General features: G+C 36.0%; 1 protein-coding gene across 3 annotated transcripts in view; it reads right to left on the reverse strand.

The window, feature by feature from the left end:
* The window catches only part of LOC147763162 (tumor necrosis factor ligand superfamily member 6-like), a 55,912-nt gene continuing 35,904 nt past the window's right edge, over positions 1 to 20,008 (reverse strand). For 2 of the 3 annotated variants that reach the window (XM_087007900.1, XM_087007903.1), the window contains 6 exons: positions 6,044 to 6,201; positions 5,116 to 5,257; positions 4,686 to 4,770; positions 3,248 to 3,336; positions 2,921 to 3,035; positions 1 to 1,183 (listed from right to left, as the gene is read on the reverse strand). In XM_087007900.1, the coding sequence (XP_086864026.1) occupies positions 2,959 to 3,035; positions 3,248 to 3,336; positions 4,686 to 4,770; positions 5,116 to 5,257; positions 6,044 to 6,201 (551 nt within the window). In that variant the 3' untranslated portion in view covers positions 1 to 1,183; positions 2,921 to 2,958. Of the gene's footprint in view, positions 1,184 to 2,919; positions 3,036 to 3,247; positions 3,337 to 4,685; positions 4,771 to 5,115; positions 5,258 to 6,043; positions 6,202 to 20,008 lie in introns of those variants that run through there. The other variant, XM_087007901.1, reaches the window with a different exon arrangement.

A 20,008-nucleotide genomic window follows, 5' to 3' on the forward strand; every position in this document is an offset into this window, starting at 1 on the left:
TTTTACTGCAGTCCTTTATAGAAGTATATATATTGATGCACCTTGAAAGATCTACATTATAGTTGTTAAATCTAATCCAAGCTTTCGGCCCCTTTGCCTTCTTCGGGGATTATGAACAAAAAGTAAAAAACAAACCCCTAGGATACGTGACGTCGGTGGTGTGTTGAAGACATGTGATGGCCCAAAAGCGTGCTATACGTAATCAACACCAAAATTATGTAACAAAGAAAAAATCAATACTCATTTAAAAAACTATTGTCCCTATTGAGTCCATTACTCAAGGTGTCTAGTGTTATTATAAATTTCTGTTCGGCGATCCGTCTTTGCCTAGTGTCGTTTAATCCTTGTCGCCAAATGTTTTGATTCACTGTAATTTCATAAATCACTAATAAAATCAACAGATGCATATGGAATTATTGTGGAACATTTATTGCATCGTGTCACCTAACATGGTGCAAGCCACACCACTAACTCCCGCTCTACCAACTCACGCGTTCAAGACCGGCCACATCATATTACAACAATAGATCGTACTGAAAACTTTTAAACTGGGTATATGTTCAGACTAGTACCGTACATTATAATACAATTAAGAGATAATTTCAACAACATCCAAACATTGGGGTATGCGAATGGTAAGACATAAAACATACAAATAAGCAATTTGCCGAGCACCTATAAATATGTTCAAGCAATAAAATTAACTTTGTCTTATAAAATAAAGGAAGTTCGAAAATGGCGTGAAGGCGTCAATCCATTTGTGGGTCCAGAGTCAAACTTTTGACTTTTCACCTCCTCATCATCTTATCTTAATAAGGTTAATGTCTTTCAGTCCTGCCCAAAAACTGTATATACAGGTTCATACGTATTAAAAGTACGTACATTATAATACAATTAAGGTATGACTTCAACAACATCCAAACATTAAAGGATGCGAGCCGTAAAACATTAAAATAAACAATTTCCCAAGCACCTATAAATATGTTCAAGCAATAAAATTAACTTTGTCTTATAAAATAAAGGAAGTTCGAAAATGGCGTGAAGGCGTCAATCCATCTGTGGGTCCAGAGTCAAACTTTTCACCTCCTCATCATCTTCTGTTAATAAGGTTTATGTCTTTCAGTCCTGCCCCAAAACTGTAGATATAGGTTCATACATACCAAAAGGAACTTGCATTTTTGTCCTGAAACACAAATTTAAACATTTCATTAAATTTCGTAGGTCTGTCTTATTATCAAGTTGTATCTTTGATACTTTTGTATGTTACGATTAAAGATACTGTGAGCATTTGCCATAAACTCCTTATTACAGCCTCACATATATGCCTTTAGAAAACAGATAAATAGTCAGTGTTCACCCGCAAGAAAACGCAGTAGATCGAATCATGCAGTGACCCAATTTATAATATCAACATTTACACACCTCATCTTACGAGTGAAGAAAGGTTATTTTTGATATTTGATATTTGAATGACTTTATTGGGTACATGATTATATACAAGAATTTTAAAAAAGCATAATAAAACAACTTACAACTAAGAGTACGACATCACTTTAAAATAATGCAAAAATAAGATTGTACCCAAAAGGGTTTGCCTAAAGGGTCAATGACCCATGAATGGACACCCCCAATGATATACAAATAATAAAATATATAAAAAACTCTACTTAAGTACTAAAAACAACAATGTGAACATCTAAACACGACAATGTGTACATCTGCAACGACCCACCCAAGTGCAAACGTTCTCGGGGTCAAAACGCTCCACCAGAAGAGTACTATAGTGCTCTCTGACGGATCGTCTAAACATTGATCTGCCAACCCCTGAACGTGTGCAAATGGGAAGGGCGTTCCAGATGGGAACAACGCGATTGAAAAAAGACCGGCAAAACGTTTCGGTTCTACAGAAGTTGGCACTGTGGATGATAAAATTGTCTCCCCTTCTTTCTCTAAAATACAAAAATTTCGTATGATCAAGGTCAGTCCTGCCAATAAAACAACTATGCAGAAAGGTAACGTCTAAAATTTCTCTTCTATAAGCTAAAGGCAGCAAATTTAAAGCAACCAGTCTGTCTTTATAATTCATCTGGTTACCCAGTATATGTCTTGTGGCAGTTCGCTGCACCCTTTCTAGTTTTATTAAATTTTCTTTTGTAATGTGATCCCAAGATACCGAATTAAACTCAAGCTTTGAACGTACTAACGAATCAAAAAGAGGCTGCATTAACCTTGGGTTCCTATTTCTGTCAAACACTCGCCTAATAGTTGCCCATGTCTGATTTGCATTCTTAACAATGTTATTTATATGTGAATTAAAAGTCAACTCGCTACTAACGGTAACTCCTAAATCCCTTACGTCATGTACCTTTGTCAGAGCATGTCCAAGAATGTTATAATAAAATACAGTTATGTGTCTAAATAGCATGTGGAATTGCTTTTTGGGGTTGGGTACCACGAGAAATCAAAGTTAAAGGGATAGTAACTGTTCATTTGGTAAAAAAATGGATTTTCCCGTTGTAAATGACAATTTTCTTATACTTACCGTTGATTAATCCTTTCCCACATTCAAAGTTGATCCCTGTTTTTTTCTCAAAAGTTTGGTTTTTGCAATATTTTCTTAAGAGATTATTACAGAATGTAGCGAGGTCTCGTGATGTGATTCCAAGCACAAATTCCAGAATAACTGCGTTAACCGTTGTTTTGGTGATAAAATATAACTTATTTTATCTCTATGCGTTGTTTACGAGGTTTTTTTTTAAATATGAATATCTTACGAACAGTTGGTATCCCTTAAAGGTCTTTTTATAAGTCATAATGTTGGTTTGCGGATAGATTTACAGTTCAGATTAAAAAAGACATAAAACATATAATGAAGAATTTAATATAATTGTTTTTAAGTGAATGGAGATTGTATACGTACACTGCATAGCACCTGTCAACCATTCCCAGCATACTGCATCAAAATAGCATTAGGATGACTAGTATGACAATGGACCTGACCGTCTTAGCACCAACAGTGGCGGACATATTAGCACCTACATAATAAATGGAGTGTTTATATACTTTTACAAAACTATGTGCAAAACATATAAAATCAAGAAAGGAGAGTATTCAACCTTAGCTGCTCACACCATAATCTTCAATAAAAGCAACTATCATGAGAGGTAATATGTTTACATTCTGTATGGTATTAAATTAGTGGTGACAGTATAGCTTTGTAAAGAAGCATGTTTAATACTGTATTTACCATTTGCACTGGTACATGTAATTCCACTTGTTGTCTTGTTGATCTCCGTTGATGTTTTAATCACATCAGAAGTGCGTGTTTCCTCCGAGCTAAAATGATATACATGAGGAAAACATAATGTAATGATAAATGCTTGTTATTTTAGGAATAGTTAAATAGAGTTGACTAGTTCCTGTACTGGTGTGGCAGGAGCACACGTCTTAGTAACGCAAGTCCTCCCTGGGAGTGCATTGCTGGGAATGAAAGTCCTAAGACATACATTATAAGGATTCAATGTCCGTAGGATGAAGGCTCCCATGTAATGAAAGTCATAAGTATAGGACTAATGGGACGTGCATTCCTAAAATTTCAGTAACGCATGTCCTATATAGTTTACACATAAAACTATGAATATAGACATATCGGGAGCGTTCAGAACAAGTTGAGCTGCAGACTAACAGCGATGTTTTGATTTTCTGATAGGCAGTTTATATCCATTTATTGATAAAGAAACAAAAAGTAACACAGCCTTCATAGTTTTCTTCATTTGTATATTGTGTATATTTTTCTACTCAACGTTAATTAAGTTACATGCGTTAGTGCATCATTTGACAATACTTCCTCTCTCGGAGCAACAATATGTATAAGCCCGTTTTGTATGATATTTTTTTAAACAAGAAAATAAGGTCCCAGCCAAGGCAACATCTCTTCTTTTCCTCCCTTGCAATCTTGACGCAATACAAATACACTGATAAAACTTTCAGGCTAATAGAAATTTAGTCAAAAATGATTATCTTTGTAGTTGTCATTACTCGCTCTTTTTATGACTCTTTTTTCTTTTAGTGTGGTTTTTGGTGGATACTTATTCTTAGTGAGATAGATTTTCCGTATGTTACATGTAGGACCTTAAAATGGATTACTGCAACAGGAATAAAAGTCCACTAGTAATACAAGTCCTGCCTACTATAATTATCGGCCAGGAACCCAAGTCCCTGTAGGACTATTATTCCCAAGTAATGGTAGTCATACGGACAACCATTAGAACCACTGCGGACTTGGACTACTGTTATGCCGGACTCTCTGTCATGTTACACCTGTATTCGCCACTCTACTATGTCTCGCTGTGGTTAACAAAATGGCAATATACCTGGAACATTCACAACACCACATAAAAACCACAACACCGCACGAAAGTCACAACATCACACAATGGGTCAAGTTTGAATGGTCCCCTGGAGCAAACATGATACACATGATACACATGATACTCAGGTTTGCTACTAGCCTCTGTATTTTCAGGAAACAAGTAAACAAAAAATGCCAAATTCCTCATGTTTACTATATAACACATTCAATGAAAATCTGAGTGAAGGATTTTATGTTTATGAATATTTTTAGTACTACATGCACAAGAACTTAGGATCGTCCATGACACCCTGAACACAAGTGCACATATTACCTTAAACGAACAGGTTGGCATTGCTTAAACTTTCTTGTTTTATTGCCCTCGTCAACAACATCTGGTGTCAATTCTTCAATTAATCCTGCAAATAATTGGCAAGCAAGTAAAATGACAGGAAATCACCCTACTAAAATTTTATAATTTAAAATCACTTTATTACTCTGTAATTCATTTCAGGGAGCGAGTTTGAAAATGTAAATTAAGATTGCCATGTTTGGCTCATTATGACAATATTACGGTAAGTTTGTATCTCTTCAGGCAACAGCTATATTAAATTTAATGTATAGGCCTACATCTTTTTAATTGGCATCTACATCACACTATAACCATTATTCAGTGTTGACATTTTTTCACTTAAATGAGACATACTGCAGGGACATAACATTTTCTTTGACAGGCCCATATTTTACATCTACACTAAACTCACCATGTTCAGTACGTATTTTCGGAATGTACCCGTCAGGGCATTTTTTGCAATGACAAGAATCTTCTGGGTTGTTGCCTTGGTCACAATCACGTGGCTTTTTTGGTGCATATCCTCCCGTTTCGTTGCACCAACATTTAGCATTCTGGAAATATGCAAAAAAATATTTAGTAGTACTTGTAGAAGTACAATTCTCAAGTGAAACGCACAGTTACACTCTGCATGGAGAACTGCCTGTTACCAAAAGATTGCTGGCTCCATGAGCCCTGGAAACAAGTACTTTGCATGGCGTATTTTTTCAATCTCTCTCTCTCAGTACAGAGTTCTCTGTATCAGTCTATATGGCTTGTTAAATGTAAAGTATGTAATCGTTAACTTCTAATTAACAAATCTATTATTCCGTTGTCATTGTAATTATTAAATTTTAATGTAAAATCTGACACAATGTAATTAATGTAGCCAAATGTTCACAAGCATAACGAAGCTCTGTTTTTGCTCCAAGTTAAGTAAGATAAGTCCATAGGACTGAAAATTCTCATTTATTAATGACGAAAACTAATAAGATACAAAGTTACAGAACTGGGGAGATATCAAACATACCCCAAACTATATAAGTGCCATAATATAAAAATAATAAAGTATGTTAATGAGTGTAACCAAGATTAATTAAGAAAAATATGAGAAATCACAACAGCTATAGGAGCAAAAGGTTGGCGCAAATGAAAATAAAAGGCAGTTTGGTAATATGGCGGTTTGATATCGATTGAAATAAAATCTAAAAAATTAAGGAAATTTTGCATACGCACCATACGACAATGCTATATTCTTATAAACTGCTCTCATGGTGTCGCAATTTGTTTCTATTCATAAGAACAAGTATAAAAATTCAAATGGGTAGGAAAGGAGCTGAAAATAAACATCATGTCCTTACCGATACGTTAGTGCCTCTCAAAAGAGTGATCTGCCCAAGGGTATTACATATAACCCATCTCTCGCAGCGAACGTTAGATTGTACGGAGATCCATTTACTTTGAAATGTGCCATCTCCACATGATGTGCATTCATTTCCTGCAGCATTGGGCATGTATCCTACAAAAAGAAAGGGAAATATATCATGGAGAGAGGTTTACAATATGAACAAATGTCTTTAACCAGTTCTGAGCATCCGGTGTGAGGAATGCATGGCCCTGGGAGGGTCCTATGGCTGTCCATAGGATGAACTGTCCTACCCGATTCAAGATTCCTAGTTTTTATATACGCAGCTAAAACATACTCTTGTCGGACATCATTTCCTTTTACATATACACAAAAACACAAGTCCTACATATTTAATGTCTGTCCGAACAATAATAATAAACACGAACCGATAAACATATCGGTAATTTTCAGTCGGTTGGTCGCAGCGTCCACACAAGATAGTGAGTAAGGCGTCTGGATGAAATACCAATAACGTAGAGAAAAGTGAGTCCCAATCCTCAACAGCAGTGTTACTCGCTATATGCAGAAATTTTCTTAATTTATTCTCCATTTCAAGGAACAAAACGCACTTTATAAGCACATTTGTGTATAATTAGTATTATTTTGATGAAGAACGAATTAAAATTATTTAAATTTGTTTCAATTTAAATATTAAGAGTTTTTAAACAATGAGCTATTTTAGAATTTCTTTAATCCCATCGAGGGAGACTATTGGAGGTCGTGGCTGAGTTTTACTGGACAAGTAGTGGGCGCTCTACAGTATATAAGAGCATGCAATGTCATGCTTCTTGCCTCTTCCTAAAAGTACAAAGAAATAAAATGGGAAATTCGGGAACCAGAGCCATCATTTCAGATATCACGAGATATCAGATGAGTTTAAAAAATGAGGTGGCAAGAATGTTAAGACTAATAGTAGAAATACATGTCTGCACGTCCACGGTACTGGGTAAAACATTGGGACATGGGGAACATGGTGCTGATCTTGTGAGTAATCTTTCCGCTTAAAATGTGCATCGTATTTTGCTTTGAATTTGCATTGAATTTCATTGAATTTGAATTCATTTTGGAAATGTAACATGAAACGCCTACAAAAATTATTAGCAAAGAGTACACTTAACGTCACAGAGTTGGGAAAGCACGCTGCAATTCTGAATTGGCGGTTAAACAGCGACGATATAAAATCGTCTTTTGTGTGCACGCTCCCCGTTTATAATATACATTGTATTTTGCTTCACATTTATTAAGTTAGGAAAATGTAATATTAAACTCACACAAAAATTATCAGGGAAGAGTTGGGAAAGAACGCTGCGATCCTGAATCAGCGATGACATGACTCGTTTTTCGTGAGTTGCACGCCGAAAAGTGGGTCTGTCCTTTTTCATCTTTTGTGGAAATAAGTGCGCGTGACAAATTATTAAAACAATGCTCGGTTAGAATTGGAAAACAATTACATTGACAGTGTAGGTCTATATCATGTTAATGCTTTTCTTTATTATTTTGCTGTTTCATATCGCCCTCCCAGTGAAAAAAAAAACGATAAAGGTGTATCAAGAAAACAAACTTCACTGGTTGCTTTTTATGTACAGACACAGATGTGTCTGTACATATAGCCATCATCTGCGTCTGTCGTCGCCGTCGTCGCCGTCGTCGCCGTGCACTTTTACCGATAACACGATAAGTGGAAAACCATTTTACCTTTTGACTTGAAACTTGCAGAACTGATGAATATTCATAATACGCAGGTCAAGTTCGAAAATCAGCATGATCGGGTCACTTTTAGGGAATTTATGCTGTTTTTTCACTTTTTTCAGCATATATGCAGCACCGATAACACGATAAGTGGAAAACCATTTTACCTTTTGACTTGAAACTTACAGAACCGATGAATATTCATAATACGCAGGTCAAGTTCGAAAATCAGCATGATCGGGTCACTTTTAGGGTATTTATGCTGTTTTTTTAATTTTTTCAGCATATATGCAGCACCGATAACACGATAAGTGGAAAACCATTTTACCTTTTGACTTGAAACTTACAGAACTGATGAATATTCATAATACGCAGGTCAAGTTAAAAAATCAGCATGATTGGGCCATTTTGAGGGAATTTATGCTGTTTTTTCACTATTTTCAATATAAATGCAAAACTGATAACACAATATAAGAAAAACGGATTGGCCAATTGTAATTATACTCACAGGAGTGGTCAATCTTACTAAAACCAGGTTGAGTTCGAAAATCAGCATAATTGGGCCATTATTTTAGAAGTTATACTGTTTTTTTCACATTTCCTCAGATTCAATTATTAGGCATGTTAACAGTCTCATTAAAAGTGTTTGTTTGATATTTCCTGCATCTTTACAACATTGTTAGTTGATTATGTAAAAAACATGGTAAACTTGTTATCATGTATTGTGTAATAAAGTGTCAAAAATGGAAATAAACTCATATCATTGAAGTTTGTCAGATTCAATCATCCACTATGTTCAGAATCTCAGAATGGAGGAAATTGGACATTTAACACTGTTCTATTGATACTTTTCCCATCTCATCAATTTTCTTAGTTGGTCATATAAAAATGGCAGTAAAATGTTTATTTTGTTTTATGTTAAAAAAGTGTTAAAAATGGAAATAAACCCATTTCAGAACAGTGCTATCTTGTTTACATTTTGGCATTTTCAAGGTGTGACTTTGAAGTTCCATGGGCCTGAAGACCTTTGCTAGTCACATTTTCTGAATATCTGTGATACAAATATTTTATAATTAAAAATTGATGGTCATTAAGCTGTTAAACATTATGTAATATTGCATCAAAATTTGAAGAAACCCCTATTTTGGGCACTGCTTCCATGATGACCACTTAAGGAAATTTATGTCACTTACTGTTCTCAAACTTACAGGAAAGAAACATGGGACTAAAATACAGCTTCAGTAGGCAATGCAGTCTGTTTGGTAAATTTTTTTGGCAATTTAACAGTTTTTTGTGAAAATTTAATTTTTCACTTATTTGCATCTTTATTTTCTGTTCTTTGTCTGTACATTTGACAGCTTTGCTGCCTTGTTATATAATCTGCAGCTTATGTATAGCTAGGGAACGAGCCAAGTGATTACTGCTGATTGAGGGACGCTATATGTTCGCTTAATGCGTGCTGAATGCGCGGGTCATCCGTCCCCTGCGTCAAATACCCGTTGTGCATTCGTTGGGTTTTTTTTTTGCACGTGCTTTATATATTCGATCTTCATGCGCCCTTTATACGCAAAGTAGCCAACAAAACGCTATGTATAAGCTATTAGCTTGCACTTTTCTGGCACATTCTGTCAAAAGTTGGACGCACAACAGCTCATTTGGCATATTTTCATGTGTTCTGTAGGTGTGACCGGACCTTGACAATTGACGGCGTCCTTTCTGCGTCCCGTCTGCGTTCAAAAATGGGTCTAGGACGCTCAATGGTCGCCAAAGGAATTAAATCGTGTCTCAGTGTAAAGGCATCTGCGTCCGTTGTGCGTCCTTTGAACGGCTGAATCTTGATTTTACCTGTTAAACTGCGAGCGACGTGTGCGTCCGGTCCGCCTTCCTTGTGCGTCCCCTGTGTAACCCACGGCGTCCATTGCCATGTTAAAGCGGCCATTGAGCATCCTTGCTGCGTTCTCTGTACCTTCATCGGCGATCAGTGGCGTCCATTCTACTATCTTTCTGCCTTATGCTTGACCGATGTGCGTTGTTTGGGCGTCCTTCGATATATCTAACTCACTTATATTTTTTCATCGGTTCTAACCAGGTCAACCAATTAAGAACATTTTCAGAATAAAAAAACAGACGTGAAGTTTTTAAAACTTTAGTCATGCAAGGTCTGCATGGATTGACAATAAGCCAGTTGCTCATTGTTATCCTTATAAAAAAAGATGGGCAGGCGCCGAAAACGACTGACACAACACATGTGTAATGTTTGAATCCTTTTTCAAATGACGCATTCAGCAAAAAGTTTCGACAATTACTGCATCGTGTAAAAAAGGCAAAACAGAGGATGCAGAAAGGACGCCGTCCAGTGTAATAGGGTTTTAAGAGGGACGGCCACAACTATGGTCTTTCCTCTGTAATAAAAAACCTTCTAATTTCGTATGTTAAATAGATGAGGCAGGTATTTTCGACTCCTTTCTAAACGGTAATTACACTGTTTACCGTGTCTTACAATAGTACAGTAGAAATAATAATTATGTTTCCGTTGTACGACGTTTTAAAAGCGTCAGAATGTTTTAATCCCTATCCTGTGAATAGAAGGGGGCGGACAAACAATGGAAAGCCGTCTAATCCCTTCAAAATTCGAACGCAAAAACACAATTGTTTAGGCGTAATAACACACAATACCTTAGGCGAGTGAACCCCATGACGCCTGTTTCTGTGGTCCAGCGCGAGCGCGACAATCCGCTGTGACTAGGTGAAATTAACAGCAGGATACATCAGCCAGAAGGTGCCCATTGTTTGTTGCGGCGATAGGATTATAGCTTTAAGATGCTAGAACCCATGCTAATGCGTGCCATTCCCATGGCCACCTATCCTTATGTTCACTAGCTTGGCACACGCAGCTGATCATGTTTTAAGTGTTGCAAGATAACTGCTAGTTTAATTTAGTATCAGTTATTTAATTCAATATGAAGTGTTCTGTGGTCAAAAATTGAATTTGATAAACATGCATGAGCATCGTACATCAGCATGATCAACAAATCACCCCGTCTCAAAAAGTTTAAAGATGCTCCGTACACAAATTTTCATCATCGCGACCTGTGTAAAAATAGATTACTGTTTAGAAATAACAAAGAAAGAAACATTATTAAAACAATTTATTCACATTACAAGCTGACGTGTTGCCTCAATTACTACATTAAGTTACATTTTATATAAAATAATAGAGCGAATCCGTAAAAGGATAATAATAGAAAATCTTAATAAATAAATAAATAAATAAATAAACAGGCCCGCAGCCAGGGGGAGTTCAAGAGGTTCGAAAGAACCCCCTTTTGCTGAAAAAAGGTCCACTCTGGGTAAAATTTGACATAAGTACATGGGGGTTTTTCGGTAAAAGGTCCACTTTTTCAGAAAAAGACCCCCCCCCCTTGAAATTGCTGGCTACGGGCTTGATAAATAAATAAATAAATAATTTAAAGAATTAAGTAAATAATTAGATGACATTAAGAAGATAAAAATTAGATGGTATAAATCATTAAAAAAAGGTAAATTATTTCAAATAATTTAATAAATATATTATGATTTAATAATTAAATGAATAAATCGCTGTGAAGAAATAATCATTGTCGCAAATAACGCGGTGAGTGTCTACCCATTATCAAAGGCCACAGATAGATTTTCACTAGTTACCATGATGTGTATCTGGTTATTTGATGGGACCTTTTGGCACGCGCGTTAGGGGAACGAGCACATTAACTAACTTCTTTTAAGATTAAAGTGAGTGTTCTATCATTTGAAAGCCAACAAAATATTTCATTCCACATTAGAGAAATTAGCCTCATAACTGGGTTTATGTAACTCTTCGCTGTTCAGAAACAGTTATAAAGGAAAGTTAGATTTTGCTTGTATGAAACACACTTTTTATTTTGATAAAAATCGACTGCGCATGCAGCATATTGATATAAGGCTTTCGATGATGATTGTGCATGAAACGTCAAGTCATTTTTCCTTTTCATAATAGTGCTGGGCACCCAGGTGTTGAATCTTTTACTCGACGTGCATCTCCTAATATTGTATAGGCATGATTTCAGGTTGTCCGGGAGCGATGACGATTGCGTTCATAATGGGTTGTTTGCAGCATAAGGCCCTTATGCTTTGTGATATATGTGAATAAACCTAGCTTACTAAATAACTATTACCAAAGTGAAGCATGGCTTTAGGTTTAACAGTCCAAGATTTATTCAATATGGGCAGTTAACTTGGACCAGTCTTGTTTCATTAACTTTGCGAATGGAAGTCTCCGTCGTCAACGTAAATTTCCAATATGATTTTACATTACTTATCTGATTTAACAATCTTATTGTTTACGTTTTGTTTAAGGTTGTATGAGAAAAGATAATAATCGCGTTTAACAATAGATTGAGGGTTACAGTAAGTCCCTCCTCTTTGGGCGATGTCGAAGACTGTTAATTCAACGTACTTTCATAAACATGTAGTGTGACCACACTGTCAGCCATCCCCCTTGTTGCACGTTGCAAGCGATTTGTCTCATAACTATGACAAGGCGTTCTTTTTTCTCGTTGTTGTTTAAAAACGGACCACTTTGTCAAGGCTAATTGCTTAGCTCTTTGCGCGTCATATGTACTTAGCTCTTTGCGCGTCATATGTAAACGCTAAGATATGAATGTTATACCGGGTAGTTGATTGTTTTGCCCGGGCGCCGCACTTATGCTTTCTTACTAGAGCGATCTAGAACAACTAAGTCGCTAGTTTTCCCTGTTTGTAACTGTAGCAAAATAAGTTCGACATGCCGTTTCTGCACGTCAGCCGGAGACACAGTAATTGTTTAAGGCATGGTTTAAGCTTGTTCGAGAGATAATAACAGTCGCGTTTAACAATAGATAGTAAGACCCCCTCCTCTTTAAGATGTCTTACACTGTTAATATTGACCGCACTTTCATATATTATGTAATACACTGTCAGACTTTCCCCTGTTGCACGTTGGCGTTGGATTGTACTTGTGCCTCTGTCAATGCACCTCATTTAGTTAAAATATTTTTACCGCACAAACCTTTGTGGTTTAGAGTTATTAGTTTAGTAGTAGGAATAGGATGCTTGGACAAAAAGCTTCTAGTCAACTCGCTTAGACCTAGGGTGTGATGCTGTTATCATCCGAGGAAACACCTACACTGAATCCTCTACCTGAAGTCCCTAGCTGAAACAAAAAATGCCCCTTGAACCGGTTCATTTTTAAAGCGTCGAATCATTTTTGATATCATTGAGCGTCTTTAAACGAAAGCTTTTAAGTGACAAAAACAGAACCGTGTGGTGATTATTTATTAAAGCGTAGGTTTATTCATCATGATCTATTTTGTAAACAATACTTGCCCAGATTTTACTTGGATTGAACATCGTCACTGTTTGGCTACTCGTCTATAATGCGTGCTGAACGACAGACAACTTATAAATATTATCTGTGTTACTGTGTATATGACCACGTTAAGTTAAAATAGAACGGTGTCCGTGATTTAATCCATCCAACATATTTATATTTCTCCTTTTAAAACCAGTGTTAGGTTAACATCAAGACAAAGCAAGCCTTGCAAATTGATTTTGTTTAAATTTTCGTAAATTAAGTAAAGCTAAGTAAAGCCTGTTTCTAGTTCATCCACGCTATAAAACTGCATAAAGGATAACAAGTCTCTGTAGCCAATTAACTTTCACAATGTCCTGTGCTTTAGAGTCCCATGTTATACAATAAAATGAGTATGGCCTGAGAGAAATATAAATATGAGGCGGTGTATGAAGATGTTTCAAATAATAAAAATCAAGAATTTAAACATGTTCGGTACATACACATCACTTAATAAGTCATTTCACAAGAATGGCATCTAATTTTTCAGATTAACCTCCACTTTTATCGATCTCAACGCCTTGTCTGATGTTTACATGTAGGCGGTATACTCCAATATTAATTGCGAACAATATCAACAGCGACTCGAGATCGTTGCCTGTCTTTCACACTTTTACACAAACTCATGAAGGGTTAATAAAAGGATTCGCGTTGCGACATCTATCTCTTTCTTTCGGACAAGCAAATTAAGGGCTGACCCGATGTAAGCTTTCATAACTTATTTCTCTTTGACTGTACAGGGGTATATTGTAATTACCCCACTTGGTCGCCTCCATTGTCTTGTAACAGTGACAAAGAATGTGTTTTCACACGCTAGTTTACATAACTCCTTTACCTTGTGTCTTTATCAAGGTTATAATCAGTTTGAATAGGTTGTCTTGCCTCACTTAAAAGGGAGTTGTTCTTCACACTGGTTGTTGCCTAACTTATGCTAACCTACTTTGTACAATTATGGTTTTAATACATCGCCAAAATTATGACACTAGTGAACATTGTGTATCAAACGTTTTGATACCATTAAATAAATGTGCAGGAAGGATTACGGAATGAGTTACTATTTACCCCCCCCCCCCCCCCCACCACGCGCCCCCCCAAAAAATGCTCTTTTGATTTCGAAATGAATTTGTTTTTAACGCAAAGAAGTCCAAAACCCCTTTCACGACTCAGTCATTGTACAGCATGTTGTAATCGATATTTAAAAAAGTTAATTTTTGTACCCCGCCTTTCAGTGTTTATTGTGGTGCTTGCTTTCATCGGGGACACTGCCTGTTGAGGTTACAATGACGTCGCTATCCTATCTCCATAGGTTACTGGAATATATCTAAGTACACGTAAAGCTTTGTAAAGTCTCTTTTGTCACACATCATAGTTATTGAATTTTGTCTTGAATGAAAAAATACCCTCAAATTATCGTTTTGTGCTTAAACGTTTCATAACTTGGACCGAAGTTTGATATACAGTGTACTGTAGCTACAATGGCATTCCTCAAGTTGGGTCTGCTGGGGGATGGGGGCATTTAAATGGTAAACGAAGAAGTCCAACTGTAAACAGCAGCGGTTTAAATGATCGCTATCTCGGTTCCTTTTTCTTTGACAGCATCATAGAAAATGTTAAGGGAGAAAGTCACACATACCCACGGCGTTGTTTTGTCTTCAGCATTTCCTCCTTCTTGCTTACTGCAATTATTATCGCCAATTAATGAAACCGAGAAAGCAATTAAATGATGGCACATTGAATATAATCACTAGGTGCATTTTGCTGAGTGTTAACAAGATCTAACGAAACATTTTATTTCAAAATAAATTTATATGTGATTTTACCTCTGTCGTGTGTGTTATTTCAAACAATAGAACTATAAATATTTTGATGCATCTAGAAAGATCTACATAATGGTTGTTGAATTATGAGTGAATGAACCATTGGGATGGCCCACAACGTCCGACACTATATACATTATGTAGATCTTTCTAGATGCATCAAAATATTTATAGTTCTATTATTACCAAGATCTATACGGTGAATCAACATGAATCCTCAATGTTATTTCAAACAAAACGATTTCCTGAAAGACCAACTTTAAAATGTATGTCTATTCAGCAAAATAATGTAATTAAATACAACTATGAGTAATGTATTTAAACTACGGCCGTATATGCGATGGCCATGTGGGATTATAATTGCATACCTTGATGCAAAACAGTCTATCGTTTCTTCCACCGCGAGTCCCTTTAATTAATGTATTATATTACTCTTTACCCTTTTTATTTGACACTGTCTCCGTTTCTCTCCCCTTTTCCTTTCTCTTGTAAGAAGGAGGGCAAATAATTAAGCATTCGAAATATGCATCACCAATCTTCAGAAAAGAATGAGTGAATGAATCATTGGGATGGCCCACAACGTCCGACACAGCAGAATAAATTAAGTAACAGCTTTCACAGATTTAACTGCATTTAGCTGTATAGCGTCACTATATACATAATCCGCTGCACGCGCGAAGCTGTTGAACAAAAGGATAGTTCTCTATGGAAGACCTTTTGTTTACATAAGTACTCTAAGGGGGCGTGCCTACCCAGGCGACAAGAGAATAAGGCTAGTCACTATATTCCGTCAAATTCGTTTAGCGACCCTATCATTATCACACTCCCTCTATTGTATTTTCTGACGTTATAATTGTATCTAATCTTCTTACGTTAGATGGAATAAATGCACACATACATAATCTTATGACTGTATATGTAAAAATTTACGACAGGTAAAAATGTCCGACTTTTGGTCTGACAAGTGTGAAAATTCTGTCAAACTGAAGCAAACCCGTCAGACCAGAACAAAATGCATTTAATATTTTTCAACGTATTAAAATCGTAGTGTAATACTTAGCATATTTGTATTACTTTACAAATACGCTGTTAGATTATTTTTATTATCCATTTAATGTCCTACCAAACATGTGCTATGCACGAGAAGCTTATAGAAAGGCTTTTCTAAATAGCAATATATAACCCATAAATTTTCCAATTAACTTGTCGTTGAGTTCAGAAATACATAACTTTTTATTTTGTCGATAACGCATTCAACAAGAGTTCTGAGCCGATGTACTTAAAAAAATGGATAAATCAAGCACAGTTTTAAAACCTGAATTTTATCTGATAACTTAAGAGGAGGCAATGTTTATTGAGCAGTTGTATTAAATTCTATACAGGATAACCCTGTGCAAAATACAAACATGTAGCTTAATACTTTGACATATTTACAAATAAAGCGAAAGGAGAACATTTAGTAACTGCAGAATTTATAAAAAATGTCACTGCAACATAGAGTAATGTGCAGCAACAATTTATGCATAAAAATGGAATTGCACAATAAACCACAACTGGAGACCCACAGAAAAAAGAGTGAAGCAACTATACAGACTTTTTTACATTTTGTTTTGGAGAGTTTTCCTCATATTCATGTAGATAACTTTTCGAAATATAAAATACATAACATTAAATAACAAATTTACTGATGTTTTACTGATGTGACAAGCTAAAATTGAGGGTAAATCTCCAGTATCTTTTCATCCCCATCTCCTCCTTCCATCGGTTATTTCTTTCAGTGTCTTTTTTCATTCATCATTAAATTTTAGGTTACTTGGAACAAAAAATGGTGACACATTCTGGTGGTAGGGAATATTTCCAAATGTTATTCGCGGTTCCATTGTCATTGAAAAATTACGTATCCTACACATCTTATCACCTGTTGTACACTTTAGTTCTAAAAAAGGACTAGAACTTTCATTTTGTCTGATGGGCCTCGCTCTTGGCTTGACACAAAACTCCCTAAAAATTAAATACAGACTTGACATTTAATATTGAATATTTTTTCGAAATCATAATTCATCATTTTTTCCTATTTTGCTCACTGTTAAATTAAAGCAATAATAACTCTTCCTTTGAGATTCAAAATTCCGCAAGGAATACATTGTAAACAACACATGGAAATATATAATATTACCACTGAAAAGGCTATAAATTGTAGTAAAACTAAAATCTGTACTTGTCAATAGGGCTTTCGATGCCTTTCTTCCCGGTCGTCAAGGCATCCGTTGCCAATAACTTTGGGGTGTCACGCGGATTCTCGCGTTCATTCGAGACCAAAATAACATACTGGAATGCAGACGCGTGATGCAATCATCAGACGTAAGTTGCGAGTTTTTGTACAGTGCGTCGGAAAACGAAAAAACCAGAACTGCACACATTGTAGACATAAATGCATTTTGGGCAATAATACGAACATATCTTATGAATCTTATATTATTGTTATATAGTTATATTATTGTTGTTGTTGTCTGCTTTTCCCGCGGTTTTAAGCATCCTTGTAAAATATCGCTTGATATTGCGAGACTATGTAGTGTCAGACAGGGCTTCGTCAGTAAAAATCTCTTAAGATTTTAACCAAAAAACAAACGTTTAGGAAAAAAACCTGGGCTCCGTATCCCGAAAGGTTCTCTATGTTGCGCACGTGCGCACGTGTCTCGATTCCATGGCCCCGTATCTCAAGAGCAAGAGCGGTGTCGCATCTGATAATCCGAAACTTAAACTCTTGAAACTACATCAAAGTACATCTATGAAGGCATAGAGAAGGCATAGAGACAGATATGGTAATATTTATTACTTAAACTCGAATCGTTTGAAAGAGGAAAAACTAGAAAAGTATCGGACTGAAGCTGAGTTTCAAATATTTAGCAACTTGCACTCAGTAGTCAACATGCCTGGGGGTTCACAGAAGAAAACTGTTCAGCCACTAATTACCCAAACAGGTATACAAGAGAAGGCAGCCAAGCGTAAAAAAGGACACATTCAGATGTGGCTAATGAGAGCCTGGAGGGGACAGACTGGGTAGTAATACAATCAGATATCATAGAAATAAAATATGCTCTTAAAATTGGAAAAGGCAGTAGAAAAACTGGCGAAGAAAAATAAATTGCAAGAGATAGTAGAAAATATGATGGAAGATCTCATGGAGAAAATGAAAGACAGTGTGATCAAGCAGTGTACGGAACAGTACCAAGAGAAGATTGTGGAACTCCAAGATCAGCAATACTATATGTAGGTGGAAAATAACAGCCTGAAAGCTAGAATCACACAACTACAAAATAAATTGGACTACATAGAAGGCCAATCGAAGAGGAATAATGTTATTATTCATGGTATCCAGGACTCAGGGCAAGGAACAGAAGAAACGTGGGAGGCAGTCGAAGAAAAAGCAAAAACATTTATATGGAGTCGTTAGGAATGACCCCCGAAACTATAAGCAAGATGCCAATTGAAAGGGCACATCGATTGAACAAACCAAGGGGATTTCAGCGGCCAGTAATTGTGAAATCCCTAAATTTCGAAAACGAAAAACAGTAAACTTGCTGTCATGGAATATATCCAACATAAATAGAATTCTTAATAGACGTGATATTGCAAATAGTATACCACAACACTATGACTTCGTGTCTCTCCGAAGTTTGTACTAATGATATAGAAAAATGCAACAGTATTATGGCTGATTATGCATTATTCAGTAACCTCAGAGAAAGAAATAATTAGACTGGGAGAACAAATGGTGGTATATGCGTCTTTGCTGAAAAGAAAATACGAAAGTATATATTAGAAATAACAAAACCGTGTATTGATAGCCTGTTTATTTTATGTACTGAAGACTTACTAGGTTATGGCAAAGACGTAATGTTTTGTTTCACATATATCCCTCCTGAAACCTCTGGTGTTTATAAATCATTACCTGAACCAAATGGTGATTATAATCTTGGACAGTGTATGATTGAATTATCTGAGAAGTACATGTTTAACCACCCTTATCTTATTAATGCTGGAGGTTTTAACGCTAGACAGGTTTTTATAATTGATGATAGCAGTATATATATATATATATATATGCCTTTAGTTGAAAACTATGACGGAGACACTTTTAATATAAATCGCTAATCAAAAGATGACGGGCAAAAATTAATTTGGTACGTCTTTGTTGTCCTTGTGCAAAAATTTTGGTATACATGTGTTAAATGGTAGAAATGCCCGAGTTGCTCAGGGAGAGTTCACTTTTGTACCTCATGTAGGTAAAAGCACTATTGATTATGTAATTGTACCCACTGACCTGTTCCCACAGGTAACCGATTTTATAGTGTTGGAATGCGACCTATCTGATCATTTCCCCATTGCAGTCTCATACAGAGGCTCACGACCTATAAATATACATGATACTAAACCCATTAAACAAAGAATTATATATAAATGGAAAACAAAATTTACGGAGGTTTTCCAAGATAAGCTACCGTGTATTAGACGCACCTACACAAACTATGATAGAAAAGTTCCATGATACTGTAAAAGTTAACGTAAACACAGATGTTGATATTCTGTGTGATATACTATACTATGCAGCAGACTGTATGTCTTGCAAGCAGATAAGAAATTTGAAAAGGCAACCAAATTGGTGGAATGAAAATTGTGAAAAAGCCAAAGTAGAAAAATGTAAGCTATTGAATGTGTTTAGGCATACAAATTTAAATGCAGATCTCCAAGCATATAAAATAAGTAAGAATAATTTTAAGAAAAATTGTGAGCATGCTCAAATGCAATTTAAAATCAAGACAACGGAGGACCTGTTTAAAGACCCTGGTTCTTCAAATGAAATCTGGGATCGGCTCAAAGAGTATACTTTTTCAAAAGCAGGGGAAAATAGCATATCAGCAGACAATTGGCTTCAATATTTTCGGTCTTTATTAGGAAAAGCTAAACACCCTATTTATCTCGTGTTCAAAAATGAAGCTAAACA

Source organism: Lingula anatina, chromosome 3, assembly GCF_051362555.1.
Source record: "Lingula anatina isolate TDL-2025a chromosome 3, LinAna3.0, whole genome shotgun sequence".
NCBI lineage: Eukaryota > Metazoa > Brachiopoda > Lingulata > Lingulida > Lingulidae > Lingula > Lingula anatina.